Source organism: Lissotriton vulgaris, chromosome 9 (genome assembly GCF_964263255.1).
Source record: "Lissotriton vulgaris chromosome 9, aLisVul1.2, whole genome shotgun sequence".
Classification (NCBI taxonomy): domain Eukaryota; kingdom Metazoa; phylum Chordata; class Amphibia; order Caudata; family Salamandridae; genus Lissotriton; species Lissotriton vulgaris.
In genome coordinates this window covers 977,291,988-977,307,291 of record NC_141697.1, presented here as the reverse complement: position 1 = coordinate 977,307,291, position 15,304 = coordinate 977,291,988, and the positions used below count along the sequence as shown (strand labels likewise).

Genomic DNA, 15,304 nt, shown 5'->3' with positions numbered 1-15,304 from the left:
AGTGCTTGTTTCATTATGTCTCTATCTTTCCTCTCAATCCTCAACTTTTGTCTCTGGCTCTAAAAGTCAAAGTTGAGATATCTGAACAGACACTAACCTACCAACAGTGGCTATACTATTAAAGTTCTTCACATGCAACTAATCAGTGAACCAACCTAAATTGGTGCTGTCGAATGCAAGTCAGGTATCATTTCTGTGCCCACCAACCTACTCCCTCGCTTCTTCATCATGCAGTTTTCTCCTTCTGTATTTGTTTGCTTTTTCAGTTATGTTTTACCCATTGACTGCTAGCAGTTCCAGCACATTTTATTTTATTAGAGACCATAGTTCTCCGTGACGCCCACTTATTTTATACAGAAAAACTCGAGTAGGTCAGATAAATTCTATGTAATTAATAAACCTAGTAGTCCAGTAGCGTACCACTCAACTGAAGCTGATTACCCCTACAGCGACTATATACTACTAGGTTTTATGTTGATGCATGCACGTGTGATCTAGTATTTTGACAAGGACATACAGTAACGTTGAGAGCAATCGTTTTACATAGAGAATTTGCAACTTTTAATGGAATCCAGTACAAATTTAATGAATTACATTGTCTGCTCAGGCCTGTATGTTTTATTTCACTGGATAACCAGATATACACAACTATCATTTCAGGTTCTTGTAGATAACTGTTATAGTTGGAATTCCATCAAATGATTCCATACAGCAGTTAAGTAACACCATACATTTTTTTCTTTTTTTTTTTTAGCCAAATTCTGATTCGAAGTCGTGTACTCAGAGAAAATGGAAAATATATTCCAAAGCAGGTTGGTACAGTTGTTGTTTTACTACCAGTTTTATGTGATGAAATGTGATTAAACCATGAAAATTGTATGCAGTACTGTTAGACCTAGGAAACCTAGACTACATAGGGTAGCCTGGCACAGAGTGGAAACCGCTAACTTCCAAGGCTTTAGTGTAGTGCTTACAAACCCACTCACCGTAACCCAATGTCTTATCACTAAAAATAAAGGACGCCACACCAGTTTAGTAAAATACCAGTACCTTTTATAAAATATATCTCTTTGTTCCTTTTTGTTTTTCTTTCAAATCATGGTAGGGTATAAATTTAGTACAATAAGCGTCTTTACATTCAATGGACACTGTTCAATACATTTGCTTTCAATTATACTTTAACTGTGACTTCTCAGCCACAACAATGGCACTCTATCCCCTCACAGCATGGATGACTTCTCCTGAATAGGACACAGTACTAGGTTAATATTCAATTAGAATCCTGTCACGTACATTACCATTAGACACATGAAGGCAACCTTAACGTGAGTTCACAGAAGGACAGCAGCCTGACCCCCACAACTTCTTGTGACCCGCTTCCGTAGGCTGTATGATAGGAAGAAGACTGGCAAATTACTTATACATCTACAATGCCCTCACCACAGCTCCCTTCCCACAGAAGGTGACCTATCTCTTTTGTTATACTCTTGAGGATATTGTCGTTAAGCTGCTTTATCACCACCAGTTCAGCTCAGTAGCCTGGTTGTTTAACAGATTGACTTGGTTGACAGTTCACATAGAACCTTGTTCCTTCCTCCTGTTTCACCTTTAGCAGTACTTATTCTAGCAAGTCTATTTCCTGCTGGTAACCCTCGGATTGTCAAATAGGACAGCCGTTGACACCACAGCTCAGCTCAACTCAGAACGGGTTCCTGTTCACCCCTTCGCTTTACGGACAAGGCTAGTCCACTTTCTCTCCTCCCGCTCCCAGCGTACAGTTCCACGCTTACTTGAGGGTTTGGAGGATGTTCCCCGAGTACCGGAAGTGCTCCTTCTTTGGTCCTGAACTTGACAGGAGGATGGGGCAGGTCTCCACAGCGGACTCCGTGGCTGCTTCTCTCTTCCCCGTGGTCGCAGAGTTCTGGTTCTCTATCACGCAGGTCTGACTTCAGTGGCGTGTTCTACCAGCCTCCCTCCGACGCCGATTCCTTCCGTGGCAAGCTCCGCCTTCCTCGTCCGGCCTCTCCTCACGCTGGTACGCCTCCTCCGATTCCGTCGTCAACTTCCTGCCTTGGGACACCACCTTCGCTCCGCCTTCCGACGTCACCCGGGGCTTCCCTCTTTCTCTCCAGGAACCTCCGACGAGCCGAGCCTCCTCCTCAGCAGCCGTCGGCCACGGACCCGCAGAGAAGGGACTCCACACGCTGCTGGTATGCCAGTGAAACCTCGTCTTCTCACAGTAAGTGCGAGATCCGCGCACACGTTGCGGCTTAATTATTTACCGGACAACCTCCACAACAGAATTATGCGAAGATTTTGTAATTCCGTGATGGTAGGCAGTTCTCGAGTTACTTCCCTGGATACAAGACTTCAGATGTTAGGTGTGGGGTCTTGCTTTAGGGTTAATGGTCAAGCTCCTAGGTCAAGGTTCGGTCAGACCCCGAGGGGTAGCGTCGATACAAGAATTTAGCCGGCCCACAGGTCGATTTATCCTGTGAAAGCGCTGACCTCCCCAGCAGTTCGCCTCTCTCCTGTCCTGCTCAGTTCTCACCTAAAATGGCCACCCTGAACTCGACCTTATATAGGCTGGCCACGGACCCCTAGAACCTGCTAGAGGGTTCCAGAACTTTCCCCATGTTGTCCAATGAATCAGGAAACCTGAGGTGACCATTTTGACAGTTGGTAGCCACCATCTTAGGTCTCAGTTTCTAGCAGTATCTGGTTCTGAGGAAAAACTAGGCCCCACAGAAAAATGGCGGGCTCCAGGAACACCTAGCCCCTGCGACAATACTGGAAAAATTCTGGTGGACATAAGAAAGAATAAATAACTGGATCCTCTGGAAGGCCAAAGGGGACAAAATAAATAATTAATAGTAAAGACACTCCCAGAGGCAGACAGGTCTAACAAGTACTATAACATATGTGCTTTAACTTCGCTAGAGGATACAATTACCTGAGGAAGTAGAATACATTTCTAGACTTTGTTGCAGTTAGAATTTAGATGAATCCAGTTTACTTTCAATGCAGATACTTGGAACCAGGATATACTCCACGGATAATTTGCATATGCATGTTTACATAAGCTTTGGTTATGAATTAATGAAAAATATTATTCACGAGTTCTTAACATACATTGCAATTATGGGGAGCTTCCTGATCACTAAAATTCCTACAAAGTTAGAAAATATTTCAAAGTGTGAGCCATCTGTCAATGAGTGACTGCTGTAAAATGAGACAGCTCGTTGTCTGTTTGAGAAAGACCTCTTGTGGACAATACTAAAAACCTAGTGGACTTAAAGCTCATCTGTTGCTTCAAATTGGTTGTCTTTATTGTCACTGTCATTTGCTTGATTTGATGTCTTGCCACCCTCTTGTTTTTGTTCCACATAGCGTCTTTACGATCCTTTTGGTTGGATGACTTGTATTCTTCTGCTGCACACTTTTTCTTTTCTTTCAGTACTCCATGAGAATATACACATTTTCTACCTCTCTCCCCTTCATGCCTCTAAACATAAACGAAAAAATATATTTTCTGGACATCCAGAAAGAAAATATAGATATTACTTATGACACAGAGGCAAACTCCTATGAGTTTGTAGTGACCACTGTAGACATAGAATAATTAGCACAGTTTATCAGTATCCTTGTCACTCCATAACTGCCCTGTCGAGCAGCTCCATCTCCTCTTTTCTTTGTTATGAAGACCTCACCGGGAAGCCTTTCTTCTAACTTGCGTTCAACAACTAGAAACATTTTAAGGGAAACAATACTTCTTGTAACTGTTTCAAACTAAAGCCTCATTAAATTTATTTGTCATCTTCTAAAAACAAACCAATAATCCCAAACTATAGGCATGGTAAATAATAATTTAAAAAAATAATAGCTATCAGTATAATACTTGTTTTTTTATCTCCAACAATCACATAGAGCATTGTTAGGTAATATAATGACATGAAAACATTGGATATGCAAAGTAACAACCTAGGCAATCAAAATTTACACAAACACAATTGATAAAGAATAATAAACAACTAGCTACAACTGACTAAAAGACATAATTTTTTATTAAAACAGTAAACAGTTCATTAGCATAATACACAGTTTAAGAAAGTCACAAAAATGTTCAACAAGTTAAAAATTAATTAAACAGTAAACAGCAAATTCATTATCTATAGTAGATGAGTGGCAAGGTTATATGACTCTACGCGCGTTTCGGCGGCCAGCGCCTTCTTCCTGGAGTAGCCACGTAATATTACTAGAAAAGAACAGAGAATTAATTTTGTTTTTTCAAACAGGGCGGTCAAGATTAAAATGCCGTTTTTCTTATTATGGTTTCTGTCGCCTCAGGAATTGCCGAAGCTAATTGATACAAAGGATAAATAGGTAACGTCCGCCACCGGAACCCTTAGTGTTGATTTGTGCTCTGTATGGTCCACCGATTAGGTTTTCTTGAGTTGTCCTTGAGGTCTAATATTTTGGAGACCATTCGAATTAAACCATTCCTGTATTCGTTTTTATCTATGTTCTTCAATCATAGAAGAGAGGGGGATCGCCAGATGTTGTTTTTAGGAAAACTTCCTATGTGCCTAGAGGCACGAGTTCTTCTGTTTCAAGGATAAAGATGAGAGTTGTAAGGGATTCTGTAAAGTTGGGCAAATGGGTGATATTTGCCGCGCTTGCAGTTGCCAGTTCGAGCTACCCGCCACCGGACGTACGGAGCCCTGCCGACCATCCTCAGGCAGGGAGATCTTTTAAATATCACCCATTTGCCCAACTTTACAGAATCCCTTACAACTCTCATCTTTATCCTTGAAACAGAAGAACTCGTGCCTCTAGGCACATAGGAAGTTTTCCTAAAAACAACATCTGGCGATCCCCCTCTCTTCTATGATTGAAGAACATAGATAAAAACGAATACAGGAATGGTTTAATTCGAATGGTCTCCAAAATATTAGACCTCAAGGATAACTCAAGAAAACCTAATCGGTGGACCATACAGAGCACAAATCAACACTAAGGGTTCCGGTGGCGGACGCTACCTATTTATCCTTTGTATCAATTAGCTTCGGCAATTCCTGAGGCGACAGAAACCATAATAAGAAAAACGGCATTTTAATCTTGACCGCCCTGTTTGAAAAAACAAAATTAATTCTCTGTTCTTTTCTAGTAATATTACGTGGCTACTCCAGGAAGAAGGCGCTGGCCGCCGAAACGCGCGTAGAGTCATATAACCTTGCCACTCATCTACTATAGGTAATGAATTTGCTGTTTACTGTTTAATTAATTTTTAACTTGTTGAACATTTTTGTGACTTTCTTAAACTGTGTATTATGCTAATGAACTGTTTACTGTTTTAATAAAAAATTATGTCTTTTAGTCAGTTGTAGCTAGTTGTTTATTATTCTTTATCAATTGTGTTTGTGTAAATTTTGATTGCCTAGGTTGTTACTTTGCATATACATTGTTTTCCCTGACCTAGGAATTATACAATTCATACTTTCAGGGGGTCCTTGCTAAATATACACGAATGAAAACATTGGATTACACAATCAATAAACGTCATACAACATTAGAAATCTTTATGTACAATCAAAATTACCTTGGTGGAATAATACTCTCCTTTATGTCTTTAGTAGAATTTATACTTTCTTGAACATTGTCCTGAACATTTTAATTCTGTTGTATGACACAGAGGCTCATATTCTGGCTCTGTTGAAGATTCTCTATCTCCTTTCTCACAGGACCCTCAAAAGATTGACTCAGGACTCAACTGCAGCTCTCAAAATGTCTTCCAATCATGTGCCTACCTAGAACACTTTTGAGGCCATCACTCCTTTGGTAGAGGGTGCCCAAATTATCTGATAGTTGAATAATCTAATCTTTATTAAGCATCTTGCAAGATGCTAGTTGCCACCACTAGCTGTTGGGGTATCAAAGCACTATTTTGGGATATTCCAGCTTCATATTCTTTCAGTCAGCTTACCACACACAGATAACCCTTTAGCAGAAAAGCAGGATACACCACCAATCTGCAATTAGTCTTTATCCTTCCTGAAACAACAAATGTAAATCCTTTTGAAGTTAAGGACAGTCCATTTATATCCAGTACTCTTGCATCAGATACACATTTACATGACACTAAACACATCAAAATAATCAGCATACGTTATCTATTTATCAATAATAACCTTGAAATAATTAACTTTTTTTTTTTTTTTTTAAACTTTATTGGTAGGAAGGAATAGTGGTTAAACAATTGCATACATCCAATTGGTAATCTTGCATTTCGTACACTTTATCTGTGCAATAACTTACTGGCTACATTCTCGTAAATAAGACATAGTTTCTGCTGTATCATGGGTCTCTCCTAAGCTTTCAATATATGACATTTGGTCGTAGAGTGCGTTCCCTCGATAACCCCTCCCTCAGCTTCAGTGATGGCTACATCTCCTTCCAATTAACCCTTAAGAACAAACTTCCCAACATACCCCCCCAACCATGTGTCATCGTATCCCTTTGGACGTCTCCCACAGTTCGTAATATCCTGCGCTGCTATTCGTAGCGCATTAAATGGCCAGGTCATTGCCGCCCATTCAGCCGTGTCATATGTCCGAGGCCTTCTCCCCGCAACTGTTCAGTTACTCCTCCTCCCCTTCGGAGTCTGATTCCTCTCCCTCTGGCAAGGGCTCACAAAGTTCCCCTCTGTACATGTTCCATGCCGCCCATACTTTGTTCCATTTCCGGGGCGCCGCTCGAAGCACATAAACCGCTCTCTCTGTCACCATTAGGATGTCCATGTTTTTAGCCCATCTACTGGCGGTGGGCACTTCCGGCGCCCCCCATTTCTGTGCTATATCCCGTTTAGCTACTGTTAATGCCAGTGACGCCCAAATCAGTTCATATCTACCCAGGTCATTTGGGTCCCAGATGTTTAGAAGGCATTTACGTGGTTCGGGTAGAATGGAAAGTTTGAGGGCCTGGGAGATGGATCGGAGCACCTGTCTCCAGAATTCGCGTATTTGCGGGCATTCCCATAGCGTGTGGAACAGTGTCCCTTCCTCCCCGCAGCCTCGTAAATAGAAGGGGTGTGGTGCTCTTTGTATTTTGTGCAGCAGTGTCCTGGTGTAATAGATACGGTGTAAGATTTTAAGCTGTACCAGTCTGAGCTTACTAGAGATTCCCACCTCTTTCGGGGAGGCCAGGGCCTCATTCCATTCAAATTCGTCTGTCTCACCTAGTTCCTCCTCCCATTTCCCTTTGAGCTTTAGTGTCGGGTCTTTGAGATTGTTGATCAGCTTTTTGTATGTAAGGGAGGTGGCGCTTTGGAGCATGAAATCGGTTAGTAATCTATCTTCCAAAGGAGAGGAGTCTGGTAATGTGGTGCCGGCAGGGATTGCCTGTAGTAATGCATGCCTAATCTGGACATACCTAAACGTTTCTGTGGGTCCGAGGTTGTATTGCTGTTGCAAGTGTGGAAATGGTAATACTGAGTCATTGTCCCAGAGGTCTCCTATCGTAGAGATGCCTATTGAGTCCCACCGCTCAAACCCCTTACAGTCTCTCAGGTTTCCCAACGCTTTCGTGTCCCACAAGGGCGTCATTTTAGTGAGTCGGCCTGCCCACCCCAGACGGGCCTGCGCCATGTGCCACAGCGCCGCCGTGTGCTTGGTCGGACCGATCAGGTCCTTTAGTTGCGACTTGTTGTACAGCACGGACAGCATACAGTCCGTCCCAAGTTGCGACCAGTCTGCCCGGTAGGCCGGGTCGTCCTTCGGGGCGTGGATCCAGTAGTTTATAATCTTGAGTTGGGCCGCCCAGTAATATAGCTGGATGTTGGGGAGCGCTATGCCACCTTCGTACCAGCTCTTTACCAGCTTGTCATATGCTATGCGCGCTGGGCCTGTGTCCCAGAGCAGGACCGTGACCAGTGCCACAATCTGTTGGAAGTAACGCTGTGGTACCAGGTGAGGAGTATTTTCCAGTACGTAAAGGAGTCTTGGGAGGGCCATCATCTTGTACAATGCCGCCCTGCCCAGTAGGGTCAGGGGGAGGGCCGCCCAGTGCCTAACATCCGCTCGCAGGCGATCCATGGGTGGTTTTAGGTTGTTCACGAAAAAGTCTGCTTCCCCGCTCGCGATAACAATACCTAGGTACTTGAAAGAGGCCGACGTCTTAAGCATTGGACAGTTCCCCTGCAGTCTTGGCTCTGGGCCTTTTAAAGTGTATATGGTGGATTTCGACCAGTTGAGTGTGTAACCCGATGTGCGCCCATGCGTGTCACAAAGGTCTAGTAGGGCTGGGATGACGGTCTCGGGCGCGGTCATGTATATGAGCATATCGTCCGCGTATAGCGAGACTTTGTCCTCCCACCCCTCCTCCCATTTGATGCCCGCGAATAGAGGTGTCGATCTGATTTGGATGGCCAAGGGTTCAAGTACGAGCGCGAAGAGCAGGGGGGACAGGGGGCAGCCTTGTCTGGTCCCCCTGCCCAGTGGGAATTTCTGCGACGTGTGGCCATTGGCCACCACTTGTGCCACGGGTTTCGTGTAAAGCAGCCGTATCCATCGTATGTATTTTGGCCCAAAACCCATGCGTTCCAGTACCATGAAGAGGTATTCCCATTCTACTAAGTCGAACGCCATTTTGGCGTCGAGGGAGAGGATTACCGCCTGTTCTGTGAGGAGGTGTGCACGGGCCAACACACCGTGGACTCGTCTAAGATTCAACGCCGTGCTCCGGTGGGGCATGAAGCCCGACTGGTCAGGGTGGATTAGAGTACTGAGATGGGGCAGCAATCGGGTAGCCAGAAGTTTAGCTAGTATTTTGGCCTCGATGTTTAGTAATGATATCGGGCGGTATGAGGTGCATTCTGTCTGTGGTTTTCCGGGCTTGGGTATTGCTACAATCGTTGCTGTGCGTTGATCCAGTGGCAGCTCTAGTCTGTCCCTACTCTCCAAATACATGGCCAGCAATGGGGCACTGAGGTCTGCAGCCACGGACTTATACCACTCTACCGGTATCCCATTAGGGCCCAGTGCTTTACCTGACTGTAACGCCATGATCGCTAGCTGGATTTCTTCCCCCGTCGGGTCTAGTTCTAGGGCGTCACTATCTTCTTGTGTAATGCTGGGGATGGTAATGCCCGCGAGCGTTGCCGTTGCCATTTGTCGTGTGACCCTCCGTCCCGGTGTATAGATTTCCTGATAGTGTCGAGCTAGTTCGCCTACTATGTCTTCCGGGTGTACCAGTGTCCGCCCATCCTCCGTGTTGAGCCTATGGATACCCCTCACTCCATTCCCTCTCTTGTCCAGCCACGCTAGCATACGTCCCGCTTTGTCGCCCACATCATAGATCCTATGTCGAGTGTTCGCAATGTATCCCTTCTCTGTCGTTTTGAGGTGGGCTAGGTATTGTTGTTGCCGGAGCATGAGTGTGTGTGTCGCGGTCGGGGAGGGTTCTGTCATATGAGCGTTATTGGCCGTATCTAGTGCAAGTTCCAGGTCCGTGAGTTCCTTCCGTGAGTCCCGTTTGTGTCCCATGATCGCCGCAATGGCCGCCCCCCTGAGAACAGTTTTGTACGCCTCCCATAGGATGGAGGGCGACTCTACTGTGCCCGTGTTCTCAGCAAAATACAGTGACGTCGCCAGTTTGAGTTTCTTTCGAATCTTGGGGATTTTCAGGAAATTGGGGTAGATTGGGTATAGTCGGGCATTCCGTTTCCCTCCGGTGGTCAGCGATAGGACGATTGGAGAGTGATCCGAGACCCCCCTGGGTAGTGTGTCCACCCTCTCTACCATATCCAGACCCAAACCCAGTGTCATGAAGTAGTCTATACGAGATAAGCTGTTATGTACCGCTGAGTAGTAAGTGTAGTGGGTGGCCTCTGTGTGTAGTTCCCGCCCGAGGTCTACAAGGCCTAGGGCTTCCGCAAAGTCTGACAGTGGTGTCGTACCTCGCGGTCTGGTTCTGGCGGGGAAAGTGTCCTTAAGTGGATCCATGACTGCGTTAAAGTCCCCCCCAACAATCATGTCGCCATCAGGGAGACCAAGAAGGAATTTGCCTAGTGCTGGTAAGGCCACCGAGTGTAGGGCTGGGGGAATATATACTGAAATCACATTCAGGGCCCTGCCCTCCCACTGGCCGTGGATTGCGGCATAGCGACCCTGGTCGTCTGCCACGTGGCTGGATACCATAAGGGGGAAGATCTTCTCACCAGTATGCCCGTACCCCTGGAGCCAGTAGTGAAGTCGGCGTGGACTACCATTGTGTACCCACGTCTGTCTAGGGCTTTGCAGGTGGATCCCGTGAGGTGGGTTTCCTGTAGGAGGACCACATCCGGGTTTTGCCGCTTTACGGCTTGAAGGACCAAGCCTCTCTTGATTTTGTCACCCAGGCCCCGGACATTCCATGTCAGTATGCGCAGTGGGGGAATCTTCCCGGCCGTGGAGGGGCCTTCGGCGGGCGTGTGATTAGGTGGCCTGGCCATTAGGCTGATGAAGGAGTCTTGCACACAACGTGTGCTGTGGCATAGCCCATGCGTCGACTAGTGGCGTGCTGTGTAGGAGACGTGCTGATGTCAGGGTGATACTGCTGTGTAGGTGGTGAACGATGACTACAAACAAGAGTAAACATTTCAACAAATAAACTTCAAACCCATCCCCCCTCCCTGCTACCCTGCTCCACGGACAAACTCCCGCCCGCTTCCCCAACTGTGCAGAGTGCTTCAGCCCTCCCCTATACATCTTACTTGCTCGTAGGGTTGGTGAGTCCCCTCCGGGCACTGCCTGTGCCCACCCTACTCAGCTACGTCCGAGCCACGGTCCCGCGGCCCACACAGTCTTGAAAAATAAAGCAGTTAAATGTCACACTGGAGCCACTTGTCCAGAGTCTAGTGGATCTCTCTCAAGGTCCGATTCTATTTCTGTTTCGCCTCCCTGGTGTGGTCGGTGGGAGGACTGACTGGGCGGTGTCTGGTCAGCACGGTGTCGCTGCTGGTCTTGCTGTGAGCGTTGTCGTCGCCCCGCTGGTCGCCAGCCCTCCAGCCATTCTTGAGCCACCTCTGGCGTGTCAAAAAACCAGGTCTTCCCCTCGGCCACTATCCGCAGTTTAGCTGGGAACATCATGGAATACGGCAGTTCTCTGTCGCGCAGTGCTTTCTTAACCTCCGTGAAGGACTTGCGTAGCCTGGCCACCTCTGCCGTGTAGTCCGGGAAGAACGCTAAGGTGGCATTTTGAATCCGCACTGGTGGTGAATTCCTCGCCGCCTGCAATATTGCGTCCCTGTCCCTGAAGTTGAAGAGCCGGGCTAGCACCGGTCTCGGAGCCGCCCCCGTCTTGGGTGGGCCCCCCGGGACTCTGTGCGCCCTCTCCACCGAAAAGAAGTGCGACAGGCCCTTGGGCTGGAGCTTGTTCTTGATGAGGTCTTCAACATAGAGGTCCATGGCCCCCTTCCCCTCCGTCTCTGGAAGCCCAAGGATACGTACGTTGTTGCGGCGTGAACGCCCTTCCTGGTCGTCCAGCTTGTCATGCAGGAGTTTGGTGACTTTTTGCATCTTTTCCATGGCCAATTGGAGCTCTGAGGTGTCTTCTACGAGCGATTTCGTGACCACTTCCACCTGCGACACCCTCTCCGCCATTTTGTGAAAGTCCGCTCGCAGCAGAGATACTTCTGAGGAGATGGCGCCCACTGTGGTTTTAACTTCTGAGAGCGTTTTCATGATGTCCTCTAGTGTAATTTTCGTCGACTTTTCTGCTTCCTGGGTATGGCCTGTGGAGGGTCGCCCTGTAGTTTGCTGTTGCCCTTGGTGTCCATATGCGAATTTATCCAGTTTGGCTTGCGTGGATCCGCTCCTAAGGCCTTTTCCCGCCATGGTGCTGGGCCCTGCGAGTGCCAGAGATATGCCCCAGGTGACCGCTGCCTGTGGGTCGATTGAAGTCTCTGATAGGCGGAATCAGCCAGGTAGCAGTGGGTCTCACTGGATGTTGGTGTGAAAGCCTAGGAGCCGCTGATGCGTAACGTGTTTTTGCTCTCGGTAGCCTCTCTCCGGGATGGAGCGGGCACTGTGTTCCCCCCCTCGATGTTCTACACTGCACCGTGTCTCGTGCACTGGACCGGCCGTCGCGTGTTGGGGTACTTCTGTTGTGTCGACGCTGCTGGTAGCGGGCCTGGGGGGTTCCCCTGTGGTCCCGCGTATATGTCCGGTGTTGCGTCGTCCCCCCGGGGCACCGTCCACCTGGCTTCTGTTCTGGCTCACCGTGCGGGCCCACTGCTCCCTCGCTCCTATGCGGCGACCGCTTCTGCCCCCTGTAGTGTTGCTGCGCCAGCTACGTTCTCTTTGGGGGGGGTCGTTGTAGGTTGTTGTCCCCGTGCTGCGCGGCCCAGGTCGGGGTTGCACTGACCTTCGTACTGTTCAGGTCCTGCTTGGTGTTCGTGGCAGCCCGATTGCCACCGGAGGGTTCCGCCAGTAGCTGTAGGCTTGGTCTGATTTTCCGAGATGCACCGGGGTGCGATCACTTTTCCGGCCGGCTCTGTCGCACTTCCGCCGGGGCCCGGATTTCACGCGAGGCCGGTGCTACACCCCTGGTTGTAGGCCCCAACTCGCCACACGATGCAGCTCAGGCTCCGGTGCTCCGATTGTCTCGAAACTTGGACCGGTGACACCGCTTGTGTCCCGGACTCGAACGCAGCCGCTTCAGGCGCGCTAGGCGGCGGATAGATGTAACGGATTTGTTGAAAGGCTGCAGTGCCCTCGGGAGCTCTCACACTATGCGGCCGCCATGCTTGGCTGCTAGCCACGCCCCCAAATAATTAACTTTTTTAGTAGTTTGCTTTTAACACCTTAGCTGCTTTGGAACGTCCAGCTCCAGTGCTGAACGTTACATTGCGCAGGTGCAGTTGGAACGTCCAACGGCCGACGGCAGCACTCCTGAGGTAGTGGTGCCGTCGGCCGCTGGACGTGCGCAGCGCTTAAGGGGATAATGTTGTAGTAGAGGAGAATGAGATTTTTGTTTCTGGACAATTTGCAATATAACAGCGTTAATAGCTTTTTAATTTAAAGGAGAAGTGTGGCTCAATGGTTAGAGCGGCGGACCCTGAAGCAGAGGTTAGGCCCAGGACCAGGGTTCAATTCCCAACGCGGCAGGGTCTTGGGATCAATGTCCGCGGACTCGACAATTCTCGCCTCGGTGCCTACTCTAATCATGGGTCCCACTCTGCAACTCTGGGCAATATCTTGCTTAATCTCCACAATGGCCCCAACAGCGCTGGGATGCCTGGCTTCACCTTGGGGGTGCCCAGGAGTGGTCACTTCACAGGGAAAGCCAGGAAGGGTTCCACTGCGGTATGCGTACAGCACCTTAAGACCCCTGTAGGGGTGATAAGTGCGCTATACAAGTACAAAATAATAATATTGATGGAAATGCTTAGGTGATTGTGGCTTGTCATTTAGGTGTTTAGGGTATGCACTCCCTTGTCTTTTGTCCTGAGGAGGAATGAAGGATTAAGCCGAAACGCCTCAACAGTCTATCTGTGAGAGGTTCCTTCCAGTAAAGAGAAGAAAAACATAATTATATTATACTAAGGAATAATGCCTCAAAGCTATATTAGTGTTTGTGGAACAAACTGGTGGATTCACTCTTAAGGGTTCTTTGGACACTTTATAGAATTTGTATCCATATCCTCTAAGAAAATAGTGCATTGCAAGGGATGCTTAATGCATTTCAGATGGTTTTATGTGAATAAAAAAAAAAGAGTAAGAGTAATGAATTTTCAAAGGTATCTATTGATGGTCCCAGAGATGAGTGTGAATGCAAAGGCAATGTTGTAAAGAGATGTATGTTGACTATGTCTCACGCATAAATGTGTAGTGCAAATAGTGACTGTTTGGCATTATTTGTAAAGTAAAGAGCAATAATTTATTTCTACAAGAAACCCTTCTTGATCAACATTGTACATGTACCCTGGGTTTGATAGGGTTTTTCGGGTACCCCCAGAAAACTGCCTGTGTCCCCCCACAAAGGCTCCCAAAACCCTCTTAAAGCTCCAGGCCAGGGATAAATCACAATCCTATGACTCTACTTCAATAGGCTTTGGCTCCTGGTCCATGGATGCTCTCCTGTTTGAACTAGCCCTTGAATTTCAGGTTCAGAATTGCCAGATTCTCAATATTGATGTGTATTCCCTATTAGGCCACAAAGCTGCAGCTCAGTTAGGCTTTGGGAAAGCGGTAGATCATAGGCACTGTCCAGCGGATGGCAACGTCAACTAGTTATACAGGGGTGTCCAAAACACTTACAAAGTTATCCATAAAGGAAAGAGAAAGCACGCTGATTAAATTGCATGGGCTGCTCTATGACAGCCTAGAAATGACAACCTATACGGCTGAAATACACAACCAGGGTTAAAGCAGTTTCCTGCAACAACCCGACTACGCAACAAGCACAACATTATTCTCTAAAAGCCAGGATACTCTCAAGGAGTTAAAGGTACTTAGCTCAATCTTGTTTTTGCTTTGTACATCGTTAGTGAGTTGTTTGTCAGTCGGTTGTGGATCAGCAAGGATGCTGATTCGTAGACTGTGTGATATTTCTTTTGGTCGACTGTGCGATATTTCTTTTGGTCGACTGTGCGATATTTCTTCTAGGTTTATTATGTATATAGCAGTCACTGCAGAGTCATGGGAGATGTTGTGCATAGTTATTATGTAGATTCTTTGCTGCTGACGGAAGGTGAAGAAAAGTGAGGCAGAATACAGAGTTCTGTGTCATGTAATAGATTTAAAAAAAAAATTATTTAATATTCCAAATGTTCTCAGCCATCTTGGATCGGAAAATAAACAAGCATTTGCAATGCAATAGGTCTCGCATTATGAAAGTTTGAGCTATTGGTTTTGTAAATGACATTTTTTTTATTTATGTGTTGGTTTTGAAAATAGCTAAATTAATAGCTTTGTCATTTACAATGCCAATAGTTATAACTTTCGCAAATGTGACACCTATAGCATTTGTAATGCAACATGTTTTGTATTTACGTGACTTAGATGTATTGATATTACAAATAACAATGGCTTTTAATTTTTTTAAATAATTAATACTTAAATAAAAGTGATTCTAATTTATAATGGCAATAGCCTAAACCTTTGTAAATAACTTTTGTGAAGATTATGTTCAGTGTATTTTATTGGGATGAAAGAACAGAAGTGAAATATTAACATCTTTTTGTGACATTTGTAATAAAGCTTGAAACATTGAGAGAACATATTTTAACCAGTTGTTGTTGAATGGTTGCAGAGATTGATGCTGTGAT

The 15,304-nt window shown here is 46.5% G+C and overlaps 1 protein-coding gene across 1 annotated transcript in view; it reads left to right on the top strand.

Moving 5' to 3' along the window:
- The window catches only part of EMC3 (ER membrane protein complex subunit 3), a 154,227-nt gene that overhangs the window by 24,238 nt on the left and 114,685 nt on the right, over positions 1-15,304 (top strand). The window contains exon 3 of the mRNA XM_086938827.1: positions 755-812. Within this exon, the coding sequence (XP_086794953.1) occupies positions 755-812 (58 nt within the window). The remainder of the gene's footprint in view (positions 1-754; positions 813-15,304) is intronic.